We start from the raw sequence: 15,390 nt of genomic DNA, 5'->3' as shown, positions 1-15,390 counted from the left end.
TAAGCTCCGTATACCTGTCCAGGAGTCTCTTAAAAAAGGACCCTATCGTATCCGCCTCCACCACCGTCACCGGCAGCCTATTCTACGCACTCACCACTCTCTGTGTGAAAAACTTACCCCTGACATCTCCTCTGTACCTATTCCCAAGCACCTTAAAACTGTGCCCTCTCGTGCTAGCCATTTCAGCCCTGGGAAAAAGCCTCTGACTATCCACATGATCAATGCCTCTCTTCATCTTATACACCTCCATCAGGTCACCTCTCATCCTCCGTCGCTCCAAGGAAGCAAGTTTCGGAGCAACACACACAAATTGCAGGAAGAATTCAGAAGGCCAGGCAGCATCTATGGAAATGACTTTTCTGGCCGAAACCCTTTATCGGGGCATGGCCTGCGGAGTTCCCCCAGCATTTTGTGCTGCTTGGATTTCCAGCACATTCAGATTTTCTCTTGTTTGAATGGATTCGGAATTGGTTGTAGATAGAGCGTATTCTGCCTGGAAGTAGGTGGCCATTGGTGTTCCACAGGGACCCGTGTTCTTTGTGATTTTTATAAATGAATGAAATGAGGAAATAGAAAGGTTTATTGGTTAGCTTGCAGAGACACAAAGGTTGGAGTTGTCGATAGTGTTGCAGAAAGTCACAACCGCGCGCGCTACGCGCCGCACGCCCTCTTCCTGTGACGTCAGCGGGTAGTTCCCCGACAGTGCCGCCGGGTTCCATGGAAACCGCTGTCGGCGTCTCACCGGAAGTAACCTCCTGTGAAGCGGCGAGTGAGGGCGAGGAGGAGGAGGAGGACAAACAGGAGTACGAGGAGGGAGGGGCTGGGGAAATAGTGGGTGGGGGATGAGGGGCAGAGGGAGTGACTGGGAGAGGGGAAGGGCAGTAATGAGTAATGAGAGGTAGTTGTGGTATGGACCGAGGCAGAACAGGGCAAACACGGTCCCACATGGGAGGCTGGTTAAGAAGGTTCAGTTGCTCAGCATTTAGGATGAGGTAGTAAATTGGATTAAACATTGGCTTTGTAGGAGGAGCCAGTGACTGAAGGCCTGTGACTAGTGGTTTGCCGCAGGGATCAGTACTGATTCTGTTGTTGTTTGTCATCTGTATCAATGATCAAATTTGCGGATGTCACCGAAACTGGGGGAGTAGTGGATAGTGAGGAAGACAATGTTTGGATCAGCTGGAAAAATAGGAGTAGGCAGTTTAAATGGCTTGGCACGGACTTGATGAACCAAAGTGCCTATTTCTGGGCTGTACTTTTCCATAACCCTATGAATCTACAATGAGGAATGTAGGACGGTGAAAGATGAAGGTGGTGTAGGGTGGGGAGAGAATTTGGAAGTTCAATGATGAAGGTCACGAATACTTTATACTTTATACTTTATTGTCGCCAAACAATTGGTACTACAACGTACAATCATCGATATTTGATTCTGCGCTTCACAATCCCTGGATCACTCCCTGCTATTCCTTTAATAGCAAACACCGGAGGGCATATGTACAAAGTTAAGGGAGGGAAGCTTAGGGGAAACATCAGGGGTAAGTTTTTTACACAGAGGGTTGTGGGTGCCTGGAATGACTTGCCAGGGATGGTGGTGGAGGCTAAAACATTAGGGGTATTTAAGAGCCTCTTGGACAGGCACATGGATGAAAGAAAAATAGAGGGTTACAGGGTAGTGTGGGTTTAGTACGTTTTTTTAGGAATATTTGGATTGACACAACATCAAGGGCAAAGGGCCTGTACTGTGCTGTAGTATTCTAGCGTCTAGTATCTAGTTAAAGTGTGGAATGGCGGGCTAGTATTTCTGTTCCTGACTAGACTCATATGACTTCTGTTTCCAGATGTTGACTGTTGGACGGTGCGGCAGGCAGGCAGATATCAATTCTCAGGCAGTTGCATGTCTGTTGGGTACAGCAGAAACCAGCCCAGATGTTGTGCAGCTGCTGAGGGGCCACATATTGTTTCAGGACCTGGGAAATGCAGGGCTACATCTTATTCCACCTGCGGTCCTGCGTCTCCAGTACTTGGAGGAGCTACACCTGGAGGGGAACCAGATTGAGGAGATCCCAGCTGAGATTGGTTCACTACGAAGACTCAGGGTTTTGTACCTGAACAACAACAGGCTGAGCAGGATCTGTGACCAGCTTGTGGAGTGCCGGAACCTCCAGAGTCTGGATTTGAGTGACAATCCGCTGGCTTGTGGAATCCCCACACAGACACTGTGCCGTCTCCAGGCATTGCAGGAACTACGCCTGTCCAATCTGAATTTAGTGCAGCTTCCAGCCCAGATCTGTAAGAAACTGCATCACCTCCAGTTGCTCGGCTTATCAGGGAACAATCTGACGACCTTACCCTGTGAGATCCGGAACCTGACCCAACTGCAACAACTTCACTTGAAGAGCAACAAGTTGCATGGTTTGCCACCAGGACTTTGCCAACTGCTGAAACTGGAAGTTTTGAATTTGAGACAGAATTTATTGAATTGTCTTCCTGATGATATTGGTTCTCTGAAAAACTTAAAGCATTTATATTTGAGCCACAACAAGCTCACGACCATGCCGGAATCCCTTGTCAAATGTCTCAGTATGTGTGTATTAGATATTAGTGGAAATAGACTACATGCCAACGTCAAAGCATTGCCAGCCAGTCTGACTGAATTAGCTGTTTCTGATAATCAGCTCCACATACTTCCAAAAGCTATCTGCAATTTGGCTGACTCTTTACAGCTTCTCTATCTGAAAAACACACAGTTAAAGAAATTAAGCTATTGTTTCTCCAATTTGACAGAAATTCGCTTCTTGGATCTCAGTCAAAATCCCCTTAGGTACTTTCCAAAGCAAATATGTGACCTGTCTCAATTGGAGATGCTCTCGCTGGATGACAGTAAATTAAAAGAGGTACAAATCTTTATATCTGAGTATTCAAAGCAGAGAAAAGTGAAATCAGGGAGGAGAATTGTCACCTTAGATATGAAACACAGGATGATTGAAATAGAGCACCAGGAAGAATGGAGGGACATGATGCCAAATTCAATGTAAGAGTTCACAAGAATTGAAGAAATAGAAGCAGGTGTCAGTATTTGGCTCCTTGTGCCTGGCCTGTTATTCAATAAAACATAGCTGATCTTTTACTCTTTCCTGAGTGAACTCGTATCCCTTGACTATAATCAGTAACTGAGCTTCCATAACCTCTTCAGTACACAATTCCCAATATTTTCTCCCTTCTGAAATTGGGAAATTTCTCCTCATCTCTACCCCTGAATGGCCAATTCATGACTTTGAAACTAGTACTCCTGGTTCTAGGTACCCCGTTCATAAGAAATACCAGCACTTCATTCTGTCCTGTCTTGAACAGTAAGAATTTGATACATTTTAATTAGATCACCTCTGACTGTGAGGGGATAGGGTGGATTTTCCCTTTGTGGGTAACTAAAACAAGAGGCTATATATAGAATGTATGTTGTACAGTACAGGTCATATTGTGCCGAACTAATTAAACGAATGCCACATCATATAACCATATAACAATTACAGCACAGAAACAGGCCATCTCGGCCCTTCTAGTCCGTGCCGAACTCCTACTCTATCCTAGTCCCACTGACCTGCACTCAGCCCATAACCCTCCATTCCTTTCCTGCCCATATATCTATCCAATCTAACTTTAAACAACAACATAGTGCCTCAACCACTTCTGCTGGAAGCTCGTTCCACACAGATACCACTCTCTGAGTAAAGAAGCTCCCCCTCATGTTACCTCTAAACTTTTGTCCTCTAATTCTCAACCCATGCCCTCTTGTTTGAATCTTCCCCACTCTCAATGGAAAAAGTCTAACCACGTCAACTCTATCAAAACCCTTCATAATTTTAAACACCTCTATCAAGTCTCCCATCAACCTTCTACGCTTCAAAGAATAAAGGCCTAATTTGTTCAACCTTTCTCTGTAACTTAGGAGATGAAACCTAGGCAACATTTTAGTAAACCTCCTCTGTACTCTCTCAAACAACAGGAATTCTGCAGATGCTGGAAATTCAAGCAACACACATCAAAGTTGCTGGTGAACGCAGCAGGCCAGTCAGCATCTCTAGGAAGAGGTGCAGTCGACGTTTCAGGCCGAGACCCTTCGTCAGGACTAACTGAAGGAAGAGTGAGTAAGAGATTTGAAAGTTGGAGGGGGAAGGGGAGATCCAAAATAATAGGAGAAGACAGGAGGGGGAGGGATGGAGCCAAGAGCTGGACAGGTGATAGGCAAAAGGGATATGAGAGGATCATGGGACAGGAGGTCAGGGAAGAAAGACAAGGGGGGGGGGAACCCAGAGGATGGGCAAGGGGTATATTCAGAGGGACAGAGGGAGAAAAAGGAGAGTGAGAGAAAGAATGTGTGTATAAAAATAAGTAACAGATGGGGTACGAGGGGGAAGTGGGGCATTAGTGGAAGTTAAAGAAATCGACTTCTCTGAATATACCCCTTGTCCATCCTCTGGGTCCCCCCCCCTTGTCTTTCTTCCCGGACCTCCTGTCCCATGATCCTCTCCTATCCCTTTTGCCTATCACCTGTCCAGCTTTTGGCTCCATCCCTCCCCCTCCTGTCTTCTCCTATCATTTTGGATCTCCCCCTCCCCCTCCAACTTTCAAATCTCTTACTCACTCTTCCTTCAGTTAGTCCTGACGAAGGGTCTTGGCCTGAAACGTCGACTGCATCTCTTCCTAGAGATGCTGCCTGGCCTGCTGCGTTCACCAGCAACTTTGATGTGTGTTGTCTGTACTCTCTCAATTTTATTGACATCCTTCCTACAATTCGGTGACCAGAACTGTACACAATACTCCAGATTTGGCCTTGTCAATACCTTATACAAATTCAGCATTACATCCCAACTCTTATTCTCAATGCTCTGATTAATAAAGGCCAGCAAACCAAAAGCTTTCTTCACCACCCTATCCACATGAGATTCCATCTTCAGGGACCTATGCACCATTATTCCTAGATCCCTCTGTTCTAAAGCATTCTTTAATGCCCTACCATTTACCATGTATGTCCTATTTTGATTAGTTCGACCAAAATGTAGCACCTCACATTTTTCATCATTGTTACTCTCTATTTTCTGCTCTCACTTCTAAAGGTCCTGACATTTACTGTATACTTTTCCATTTACACTCGGCTTTCCAAAGTGCAACCGCTCGCACAAGCGCAGATTAAACTCTACCTGCTATTTGTCTGAAATCTGTAATATGTATCTGTAACTGATCCATATCCCATGCATCTTAAGTTAATAAGACATGACCTGCTCCACAAAAAAATCTATGTTGACTATCCGGTGAGAATAAATACTATTGCAAAGAATCCTCTCCAATAGTTCTCCTACCCCTGCCCTATAATTTCCTGGATTAAGCCTATTGGCCTTCTTAAACAAAAGAATAACACTGGTCACTCTCCATTCTTTTGGAATCTCACCTGTGGGTAGAAAGGATGCAAATATCTTTGTCAAGGCCCTACAAATCTCTCTTACCTCTCTCAATAACCTAGGATAGGTTCACATTGGACCATGGGAAATTACAGTATCCACCTTACTGTCTCTCAATAAATCCAATACCACCAGCTATTTGATTCCAACATGCCCTAAATTATTTCAAAATCTCACACTGATTTCACTGTCCTCTGTGCCCTTGGTGAATGCTAATGAAAATTCCAGTGCCATCTGTAAGGAGTCTGTACATCCTTCCCACAGAATGTGTGGGTGCTTTCGTTTCCTCCTGTGATCCAAAGATGTACCGGGTAGTTTAACTGGTTGTTATAAATTGTCCCATGATTAGGTTAGAGTTAAATTCAGGTTATGGTGTAACTGGGGCAGGATGACTTGAAGGGCCTACTGTGTGCTTTATCACTAAACAAACAAACAAACAAATAAATAAAATATTAATTTAGTTCCTTGCCCACATCCTCTTGCTCCAAATATAAATTTTCTCCATTATCCCAGTAGTCCTACATTCTCCCTAGCTACAGTGCCTATAAAAATTATTTACCCCTCTTGAAAGTTTTCATGTTTTATTGTTCTACAACATTGAATTTAACTTGGCTTGTTTTTTGGCACTGGTCAGCATAAAAAGACTCTTTCGTGTCAAAGTGAAAACAGATCTCTACAAGATGATCTAAATTAATTACAAATGTAAAACGCAAAATAATTGATTGCATAAGTATTCACTTCTTTCAAGTCAGTATTTAGTAGATGAACCTTTGGCAGCAATTACAGCCTTGCCTCTGTGTGGGTAGTGCTCTATCGGCTTTGCACATCTGGACACTGCAATTTTCCCCATTCTTCTTTACAAAACTGCTCAAGCTCTGAAAGATTGTATGGGGATTGTGAGTGAACAGCCCCTTTAAAGCCCAGCCACAAATTTTCAATTGGATTGAGGTCTGAACTCTGAGTCTGAGTAGCTTTGGCTTTATGCTTGGGGCCATTGTCTTGTTGGAAAACAAATCTTCTCCCAAGTCACAGTTTTCTTGTAGACTGCATCAGGTTTTCCTCCAGGATTTCCCTGTATTTTGCTGCATTCATTTTGCCCTGTATTCATAAGCCTTCCAGGGCTTGCAGCCACAGCTATGCTTCACAGTAGGGATGGTGTGTTTTTGATGATGTGCGGTATTTGGCTTACGACAAATATAGTGTTTAGTCTGATGGTCAGAAAGTTCAATTTTGGTTTCATCAGACCATAGGACCTTTTTTCAGCTGAGTTCAAAGACTCCCACATGCCTTCTGGCAAACCCTAGCCAAGATTTAATGTGAGTTTTTTTCAACAGTGGCTTTCTGTTTGCTACTCTCCAATAAAGTTCTGACTGGTGAAGCACCTGGACAGCAGTTGTATGTGCAATCTCTCCCATCTCAACCACTGAAGCTTGTAACTCCTTTAGAGTTGTCATAGATGCCTTGGTGGCCTCCCTCACTAGTCCCCTTAGTCCATAAGACATAGGAGCAGAATTAGGCATTCAGCCCATCAAGTCTGCTCCGCCATTCCATTATGGCTGATCCCGAATCCCACTCAAACCCATAAACCTGCCTTCTCGCTGTATCCTTTGATGCCTGGCCAATCAGGAAAATATCTATTTCCGCTTTAAATCTACCCTTGGACTTGGTCTCCACTGCAGTCTGTGGCAGAGCATTCCACAAAATCGCTACTTTCTGGCTAAAACAATTCCTTCTTACCTCTGTTCTTAACAGTCACTCCCCAATTTTGAGACTGTGCCCTCTGGTTCAGGATAACCCCACCATAGGAAACATCCTCTCCACATCCACCTGATCCAGTCCATAAGACCATAAGACAAAGAAGCAGAAGTAGGCCATTCAGCCCATCGAGTCTGCTCCGCCATTTTATCATGAGCTGATCCATTTTCTCCCATTTAGTCCCACTCCCCTGCCTTCTCACCATAACCTTTGGTGCCCTGGCTACTCAGATACCTATCAAACTCTGCCTTAAATACACCCAATGACTTGGCCTCCACTGCAACCAATGGCAACAAATTCCATAGATTCACCACCCTCTGACTGAAAAAATTTCTTCGCATTTCTGTTCTGAAAGGGCACCCTTCAATCCTTAAGTCATGCCCTGTCGTACTAGACTCCCCAATCATGGGAAACAACTTTGCCACATCCACTCTGTCCATGCCTTTTAACATTCGAAATGTTTCTATGAGGTCTCCCCTCATTCTTCTAAACTCCAAGGAATACAGTCCAAGAGCGGACAAATGTTCCTCATATGTTAACGCTCTCATTCCCGGAATCATTCTAGTGAATCTTCTCTGTACCCTCTCCAACGTCAGCACATCCTTTCTTAACTAAGGAGACCAAAACTGCCCACAGTACTCCAAGTGAGGTCTCACCAGCGCCTTATAGAGCCTCAACATCACATCCCTGCTCCTATACTCTATTCCTCTAGAAATGAATGCCAACATTGCATTCGCCTTCTTCACCACTGACTCAACCTGGAGGTTAACCTTAAGGGTATCCTGCACGAGGACTCCCAAGTCCCATTGCATCTCAGAACTTTGAATTCTTTCCCCATTTAAATAATAGTCTGCCCATTTATTTTTTCTGCCAAAGTGCATAACAATACACTTTCTAACATTGTACTTCATTTGCCACTTCTCTGCCCATTCTTCCAATCTATCCAAGTCTCTCTGCAGACTCTCCATTTCCTCAGCACTACCGGCCCCTCCACCTATCTTCGTATCGTCAGCAAACTTAGCCACAAAGCCATCTATTCCATAATCTAAATCGTTGATGTACAATGTAAAAAGAAGTGGCCCCAACACTGATCCCTGCGGAACACCACTGGTAACCGGCAGCCAACCAGAATAGGATCCCTTTATTCCCACTCTCTGTTTCCTGCCAATCAGCCAACGCTCTATCCACGTATGTAACTTTCCCGTAATTCCATGGGCTCTTATCTTGTTAAGTAGCCTCATGTGTGGCACCTTGTCAAAGGCCTTCTGAAAATCCAAATATACAACATCCACTGCATCTCCCTTGTCTAGCCTACTGGTAATTTCCTCAAAAAATTGTAATAGGTTTGTCAGGCAGGATTTTCCTTTAAGGAATCCATGCTGAGTTCTGCCTATCTTGTCATATGCCTCCAGGTACTCTGTAACCTCATCCTTGACAATCGACTCCAACAACTTCCCAACCACGGATGTCAAGCTAACAGGTCTATAATTTCCTTTTTGCTTCCTTGCCCCTTTCTTAAGTAGCGGAGTGACATTTGCAATCTTCCAGTCCTCCGGAACCATGCCAGAATCTATCAACTTTTGAAAGATCATCGCTAATGCCTCCGCAATCTCCACAGCTACTTCCTTCAGAAAACGAGGGTGCATTCCATCTGGTCCAGGAGATTTATCTACCTTTAGCCTATTCAGCTTCTTGAGTACTTTCTCTGTCGTAATTTTGACTGCACACACTTCTCTTCCCTGCTACCCTTGAGTGTCCGGTATACTGCTGTCTTCCTCAGTGAAGACTGATGAAAAATACTTGTTCAGTTCCTCTGCCATCTCCTCATCTCCCATTACAATTTCTCCAGCATCATTTTCTATCGGTCCTATATCTACTCTCACCTGTCTTTTACTCTTTATATACTTGAAAAAGCTTTTAGTATCCTCTTCGATATTATTTGCTAGCTTCCTTTCATAGTTAATCTTTTCTCTCTTAATGACCTTCCTGGTTTCCTTTTGTAAGGTTTTAAAAACTTCCCAATCCTCTCTCTTCCCACTAATTTTTGCTTCCTTGTATGCCCTCTCTTTTGCTTTAACTTTGGCTTTGACTTCTCTTGTCAACCACGGTTGCATCCTTTTTCCACTCGAAAATTTCTTCTTTTTTGGAATATATCTGTCTTGCACATTCCTCATTTCTCGCATAAACTCCAGCCACTGCTGCTCTGCTGTCTTTCCCGCCAGTGTCTCTTTCCAGTCAACTTTGGCCAGTTCCTCTCTCATGCCACTGTAATTTCCTTTACTCCACTGAAATACCGCCACATCAGTCCTTTCAACATTCAGTGGGTTTCAATGAGATCCCCCCACATTCTTCTACATTCAGTGAGTACAGGGTCAAAGCAGCCAAATGCTCCTTGTACATTAATCCCTTCTTTCCCAGAATCATCCTTGTGAACCTCCTCTGGATTCTCTCCAACGACAACGCATTCTCTCTGCGAGAGATATGAGGCCCTAGACTGTTGACAATACTCCAAGTGCAGCCTGACTAGTGTCTTATAAATATTCAGGATTATCTCCTTGCTTTTGTATTCTATTCCCCTTGAAATAAATGCTAGCATTGCATCTGTCTTCTTTATCACAGACTCAACCCTCTGGGAGTCCCACACGATGGCTCACAAGTCCCTCGCCACTTCTGAGGTTTGAATCTTCTCTTCCATTTAGATAATAGTCTGCATTATTGTTCCTTTTACCAAAATGCATTATCATACATTTCCCAACACTGTATTCCACCTGCCACTTCTTTGCCCATTCTTGCAATTTGTCTCAGTCCTGCAGCAATTGCCTTGTTACCTCAGCACTACCCACCCCTCCACCTACCTTCACATCATTCTCAAACTTTGCCACAAAGCCATCAATTCATTATCTAAATCACTGACAAACAATGTGAAAAGCATCAGTCCCAATATTGACCCCTGAGGAACACCACTAGTCACTGGCAGCCAACCAGAAAAGGGCCCGTTTATTCCCACTCGCTGCCTCCTGCCTGTCAGTCATTTCATCCATGCCAGTATCTTTCCGAATGCCGTAGGATTGTGCCTTAGTAAGCAGTATCATGTGTGGCACCTTATCAAATATCTTCTGCAAATCCAGGTAAATGACATCCTCAGCCTCTCTTTAGTCCAACCTACTTGTTACATCCTCGAAAACTCTTAACAGATTTGCCAGGCAAGATTTCCCTTTATAGAAACCATGCTGACTTGACTCATTTTATCATTCGTCTCCAAGTAGCCTGAAACCTCATCCCTCATGCCTCAAGTGGGGCACCTATCACCCTTCTTGCACGGTCACTCAGTTTTTGAGGATGGCCTGCTTTTGGCAGATTTACAGTTGTGCCATATTATTTCCATTTCTTGATGATTGACTTAACTGTACTCTGAGGGATATTCAGTGATTTTGAAATTTTCTTGTATCCATCTCCTGACTTGTGCTTTTCAATAACCTCTTTGTGGAGTTGTTTGAAGTGTTCTTTTGTCTTTGCGGTGTATTTTTTTTCCAGTATACTGACTCACCAGCAATTGGACCTTCCAGATACAGTTGTATTTTTACTACAATCATTTGAAGCACCTTGACTACACACAGTGATCTTCATTTTACTAATTATATGACTTCTAAATCCAATTATCTGCATCAGTGATGATTTGATGTGTCATATTAATGGGGGTGAATATACTTATGCAATCAATTATTTTGTGTTCTGTATTTGTAATTAGATCACCTTGTAGACATCTGTTTTTACTTCGACACAAAAGTCTTTTTCTGTTGATCAGTGTCAAAAAAGCCAGATTAACTCCATTTATTCAATGTTGTAAAACAATAAAACATGAAAATTTCTGGGGGTGGGGTGGGATGTGGGTACTGTACCTTCTAGTTTTTAATATATGTATGGATAAATGCCTTGAGATTTTCCTTAATCCTACTCACCAAGGAATTTAAGTGCCCTTTATGTGCCTTTTGATTCCCTACTTTGGTTCTTTATTGCTTTGTTTATATTCCTTAAGGATCCTGTCTAATTTAAGTGTTGCAGTAATACTGCATGAACAGGACCTTTGGCCAACAACAATGTCAATTTAAACTAGTCCTATTTGCGTTTGGTCCATATTTCCTCTAAACCTTTTCTATCCATGTACCATCCAGGTGTCTATTAAATGTTGCTATTGCACCTGCCTCAATGAGGTACAACAGGGCAATTCACTCCACATGTGTACCATCCTTTTAAATCTTTTTTCATTTCACCCTAAACCTATACCGTCCAGTTTTCAATTCCCTATCTATGATTTTGTACACCTCTGTGAGATCACCCTTCAGTCTCCAGTGCTCCAATGAATAAAAAGCCTGAAGACACACACTCATTGGTTAGGAACAGCTTCTTCCTGTCTGCCATCAGATTTCAGAATGGTCCATGAATGCTATCTTTTCCACTAATTAGTTACTACGGTAATTTATAGATTTTCTGTCTTTGCACTGTCCTGCTGTGTCAGTGATAATCATTTTGATTCTGAAGTCCTAGCCTGTCCATTCTCTCCCTGGCTTATCAAATGTTGAACGGCCTGGATAGAGTGGATGTGAAGTATGTTTCCTATCATGGGTGAGTCGAAGGCGAGAGGGCACAGCCTCAGAATAAAGGAAGATCCCTTTAGAACAGAGATGAGGAGGGATTTCTTTAGCCAGAGAGTAGAGAGTCTGTGGAGGCTAAGGCACTGGGTATATTTAAAGCAGATTTTGATTAGTAAAGCATCAAATGTCATAGGGCAAAGATAGGAAGATGGAGCTGAGAGGGTTAATAATTCAATCACGGTGGAATGACAGAGCAGGTTTGATGGTCCGAATAGCCTAATTCTGCTCCGATGTCTTACAGTTATGGTAAGCCAGTCTGTTGAATCTAGGCACATTCTTATAGTGATACAAGCAATCTTTTCACTCCTCAGTGTTCTCAAGAAGGCAAATAAAACCTTATGTCATTTGTAGGTGGCTGCCGAAATAAAGAACTTAACTAAGCTGAAGGTTCTTGGTCTGACTGGAAACAGGTTCCGGACTTTTCCACAGGAGATCTGCTGCATTGATTCTCTGGAGAAATTGTACTTGGGACAAGATCATGGGACGAAATTAATCCATGTGCCTGAGGAGATCACCCACCTTGTGGTAAGAAACAGAAGACTGTTACAGTGTCTTCTCACTAAGCTCTAGGTGGATCTGTAATGGGTAGATGGCTTTGAAGAACCATTCCCAAGAAATGGTTGTAATTCACTCAGTTACTATCTGAGGCCCAAGGCTCCTCTGGGAAATGCTGGAACTTTAGAAAACTCATCAGACAGAAAGTTTAGGGTGGGGCTCAATATTTTGTTATTTGATGAGGAAGAACTTTTTGGTCAGTAAAAAAAACGTGACAAATTAAAATTATTACGAACTTCCAGATTGAACACTGATCAGTGTATTGGGCCACTGTAATACACTTACTCACTTATTTAAGTACATGACCCCTACTAGAGCATAGGCCGCTGACAGCTGATCACTGAAGTCCTCTATCCTGGGCCGGTCTTTGAAGATGTTCCCAGGTGTAACCCATCTTCAAAGGTCTTTCCTCTCTCAGAGATAAGGTCTTTAAAGCTTCTGTTGGTGTTTCTGTAGCTCTGGGCTTTTACAGGGCAGGATTGCTAGTCACCAGGCCCAAACCACCTCCTTTCACATTTGATCTTGGGACTGCCCACAATAAGTAGTGGGTTACAAATGTTTGAGATAATTCTATGCCCAGTTATTCAGTATATCCACAGGTAAAAATGATGGACTGTTGCACAATAATAGAATCTGACAGTATGTAGATCAGGCACTGATGTGAATGAGGCACAGGATAAGTAGTATTCTTCACGACTAAGAATAGACAGTCCATTTTGGTATCTATAACATCTAATTATTATAATATATGTCATCATTAATGTGAGAGACGGAAATCTACTGCTGGCCATTATATTTGGAGATATTGTAGTCCATAATTTTGAGCAGCAGCCAAATATAAAAGACAAAATAATTGGTTGCCTAAGTATTCACCCCTCTTTAATATGACACATCAAATCATCACTGGTGCAGCCAATTGGTTTTAGTAGTAACATAATTAGTAAAATGGAGATCTGTTTTTTGAGATCTGTATGCAGTCAAGGTGATTCAACTGATTGTAGTAAAAATACTGATTGTGGTCAAAAACTGAGTGACCATTCAAGAAAGGGACCAGTGGAGGGGAGGGGGGGTTGCTACTGAGAAACCTATGACAGCTCTGGAGGAGTTACAAGCTTCAGTGACTGAGATGAGAGAGACTGAGCTTACAACAACTGTTGCCCCCTGTGCTCCACCATGCACAGCTTTATGAGAGAGTGGCAAAGAGAAAGCCACTGAAGAAAAAAAACACACATGAAACCTCAGTTAGGGTTTGCTAGAAGGCATGTGGGATACTCTGAAGTTAGCTGGAAGAAGGTTCTATGGTCTGATGAAACTAAAATTGGGCATTTTGGCCATCAGACTGAATGCTATATTTGGCATAAGCCAAACACCTCACATCATCAAAAACACACCATTCCTATTAGACCATAACCATATAATCATATAACAATTACAGCACGGAAACAGGCCATCTCGGCCCTTCTTGTCCATGCCAAACTCCTACTCTCACCTAGTCCCACCGACCTGCACTCGGTCCATAACCCTCCATTCCCTTCCTGTCCATATATCTATCTAATTTAAGTTTAAACGACAACATCAAACCTGCCTCAACCATTTCTGCTAGAAGCTCGTTCCACACAGCCACCACTCTCTGAGTAAAGAAGTTCCCCCTCATGTTACCCCTAAACTTTTGCCCTTTAACTCTCAACCCATGTCCTCTTGTTTGAATCTCCCACACTCTCAATGGAAAAAGCCTATCCACATCAATTCTATCAATCCCCCTCATAATTTTAAACATCTCTATCAAGTCCCCTCTCAACCTTCTATGCTCCAAAGAATAGAGACCTAACTTGTTCAACCTTTCTCTGTCACTTAGGAGATGAAACCCAGGCAACTCTTACTCTTAGAACCCTTTTTAAACAATGGAACCACATGAGCAATACGCCAATCCTCTGGCACCATCCCCGTTTCTAATGACATTTGAAATATTTCTGTCAGAGCCCCTGCTATTTCCACACTAACTTCCCTCAAGGTCCTAGGGAATATCTTGTCAGGACCCGGAGACTTATCCACTTTTATATTCCTTAAAAGCGCCAGTACTTCCTCTTCTTTAATCGTAATACTTTCCATAACTACCCATCTTGTTTCCTTTACCTTACACAATTCAATATCCTTCTCTTTAGTGAATACCGAAGAAAAGAAGTTGTTCAAAATCTCCCCCATCTCTTTTGGCTCCGCACATAGCCATCCACTCTGATTCTCTAAGGGACCAATTTTATCCCTCACTGTCATTTTGCTATTTATATAACTGTAGAAACCCTTTGGATTTATTTTCACCTTACTTGCTAAAGCTGCCTCGTATCTTCTTTTAGCTTTTCTAATTTCTTTCTTAAGATTCTTTTGACATTCTTTATATTCCTTGAGCATCTCATTAACTCCAATCTGCGTATATTTATTGTAAATCCCTCTCTTTTTCCGAACCAAGTTTCCTATATCCCTTGAAAACCATGGCTGTCTCAAACTTTTAACATTTCCTTTCAACCTAACGGGAACATAAAGATCCTGTACCCTCAAATTTTCACCTTTAAATGACCTCCATTTCTCTATTATATCCTTCCCATAAAACAAATTGTCCCAATCCACTCCTTCTAAATCCTTTTGCATCTCCTCAAAGTTAGCCTTTCTCCAATAAAAAATCTCAACCCTGGGTCCAGTCCTATACTTATCCATAATTATATTGAAACTAATGGTATTGGTGATCACTGGACCTGAAGTGCTCCCCAACACATACCTCCGTCACCTGCCCTATCTCATTCCCTAACAGGAGATGCAACACTGCCCCTTCTCTAGTTGGTACCTCTGTGTATTGCTGCAAAAAACTATCTTGCACACATTTGACAAACTCCAAACCATCCAGCCCTTTTACAGAATGGGCTTCCCAGTCTACGTGTGGAAAATTAAAATCTCCCACAATCACAACCTTGTGCTTA

The 15,390-nt window shown here is 42.8% G+C and overlaps 1 protein-coding gene across 1 annotated transcript in view; it reads left to right on the top strand.

Moving 5' to 3' along the window:
- Positions 1 to 751: 751 nt before the first annotated feature.
- Positions 752 to 15,390, top strand: part of LOC140195825 (uncharacterized) — a 100,226-nt gene continuing 85,587 nt past the window's right edge. The window contains exons 1-3 of the mRNA XM_072254459.1: positions 752 to 803; positions 1,842 to 2,897; positions 12,218 to 12,391. Of these exons, the coding sequence (XP_072110560.1) occupies positions 1,842 to 2,897; positions 12,218 to 12,391 (1,230 nt within the window). The 5' untranslated portion in view covers positions 752 to 803. The remainder of the gene's footprint in view (positions 804 to 1,841; positions 2,898 to 12,217; positions 12,392 to 15,390) is intronic.

The sequence above is a fragment of the Mobula birostris genome, chromosome 4 (assembly GCF_030028105.1).
Source record: "Mobula birostris isolate sMobBir1 chromosome 4, sMobBir1.hap1, whole genome shotgun sequence".
Lineage (NCBI taxonomy): Eukaryota > Metazoa > Chordata > Chondrichthyes > Myliobatiformes > Myliobatidae > Mobula > Mobula birostris.
The sequence above is the reverse complement of the archived record's forward strand: the minus strand, read 5'-3'. Positions and strand labels throughout refer to the sequence as shown.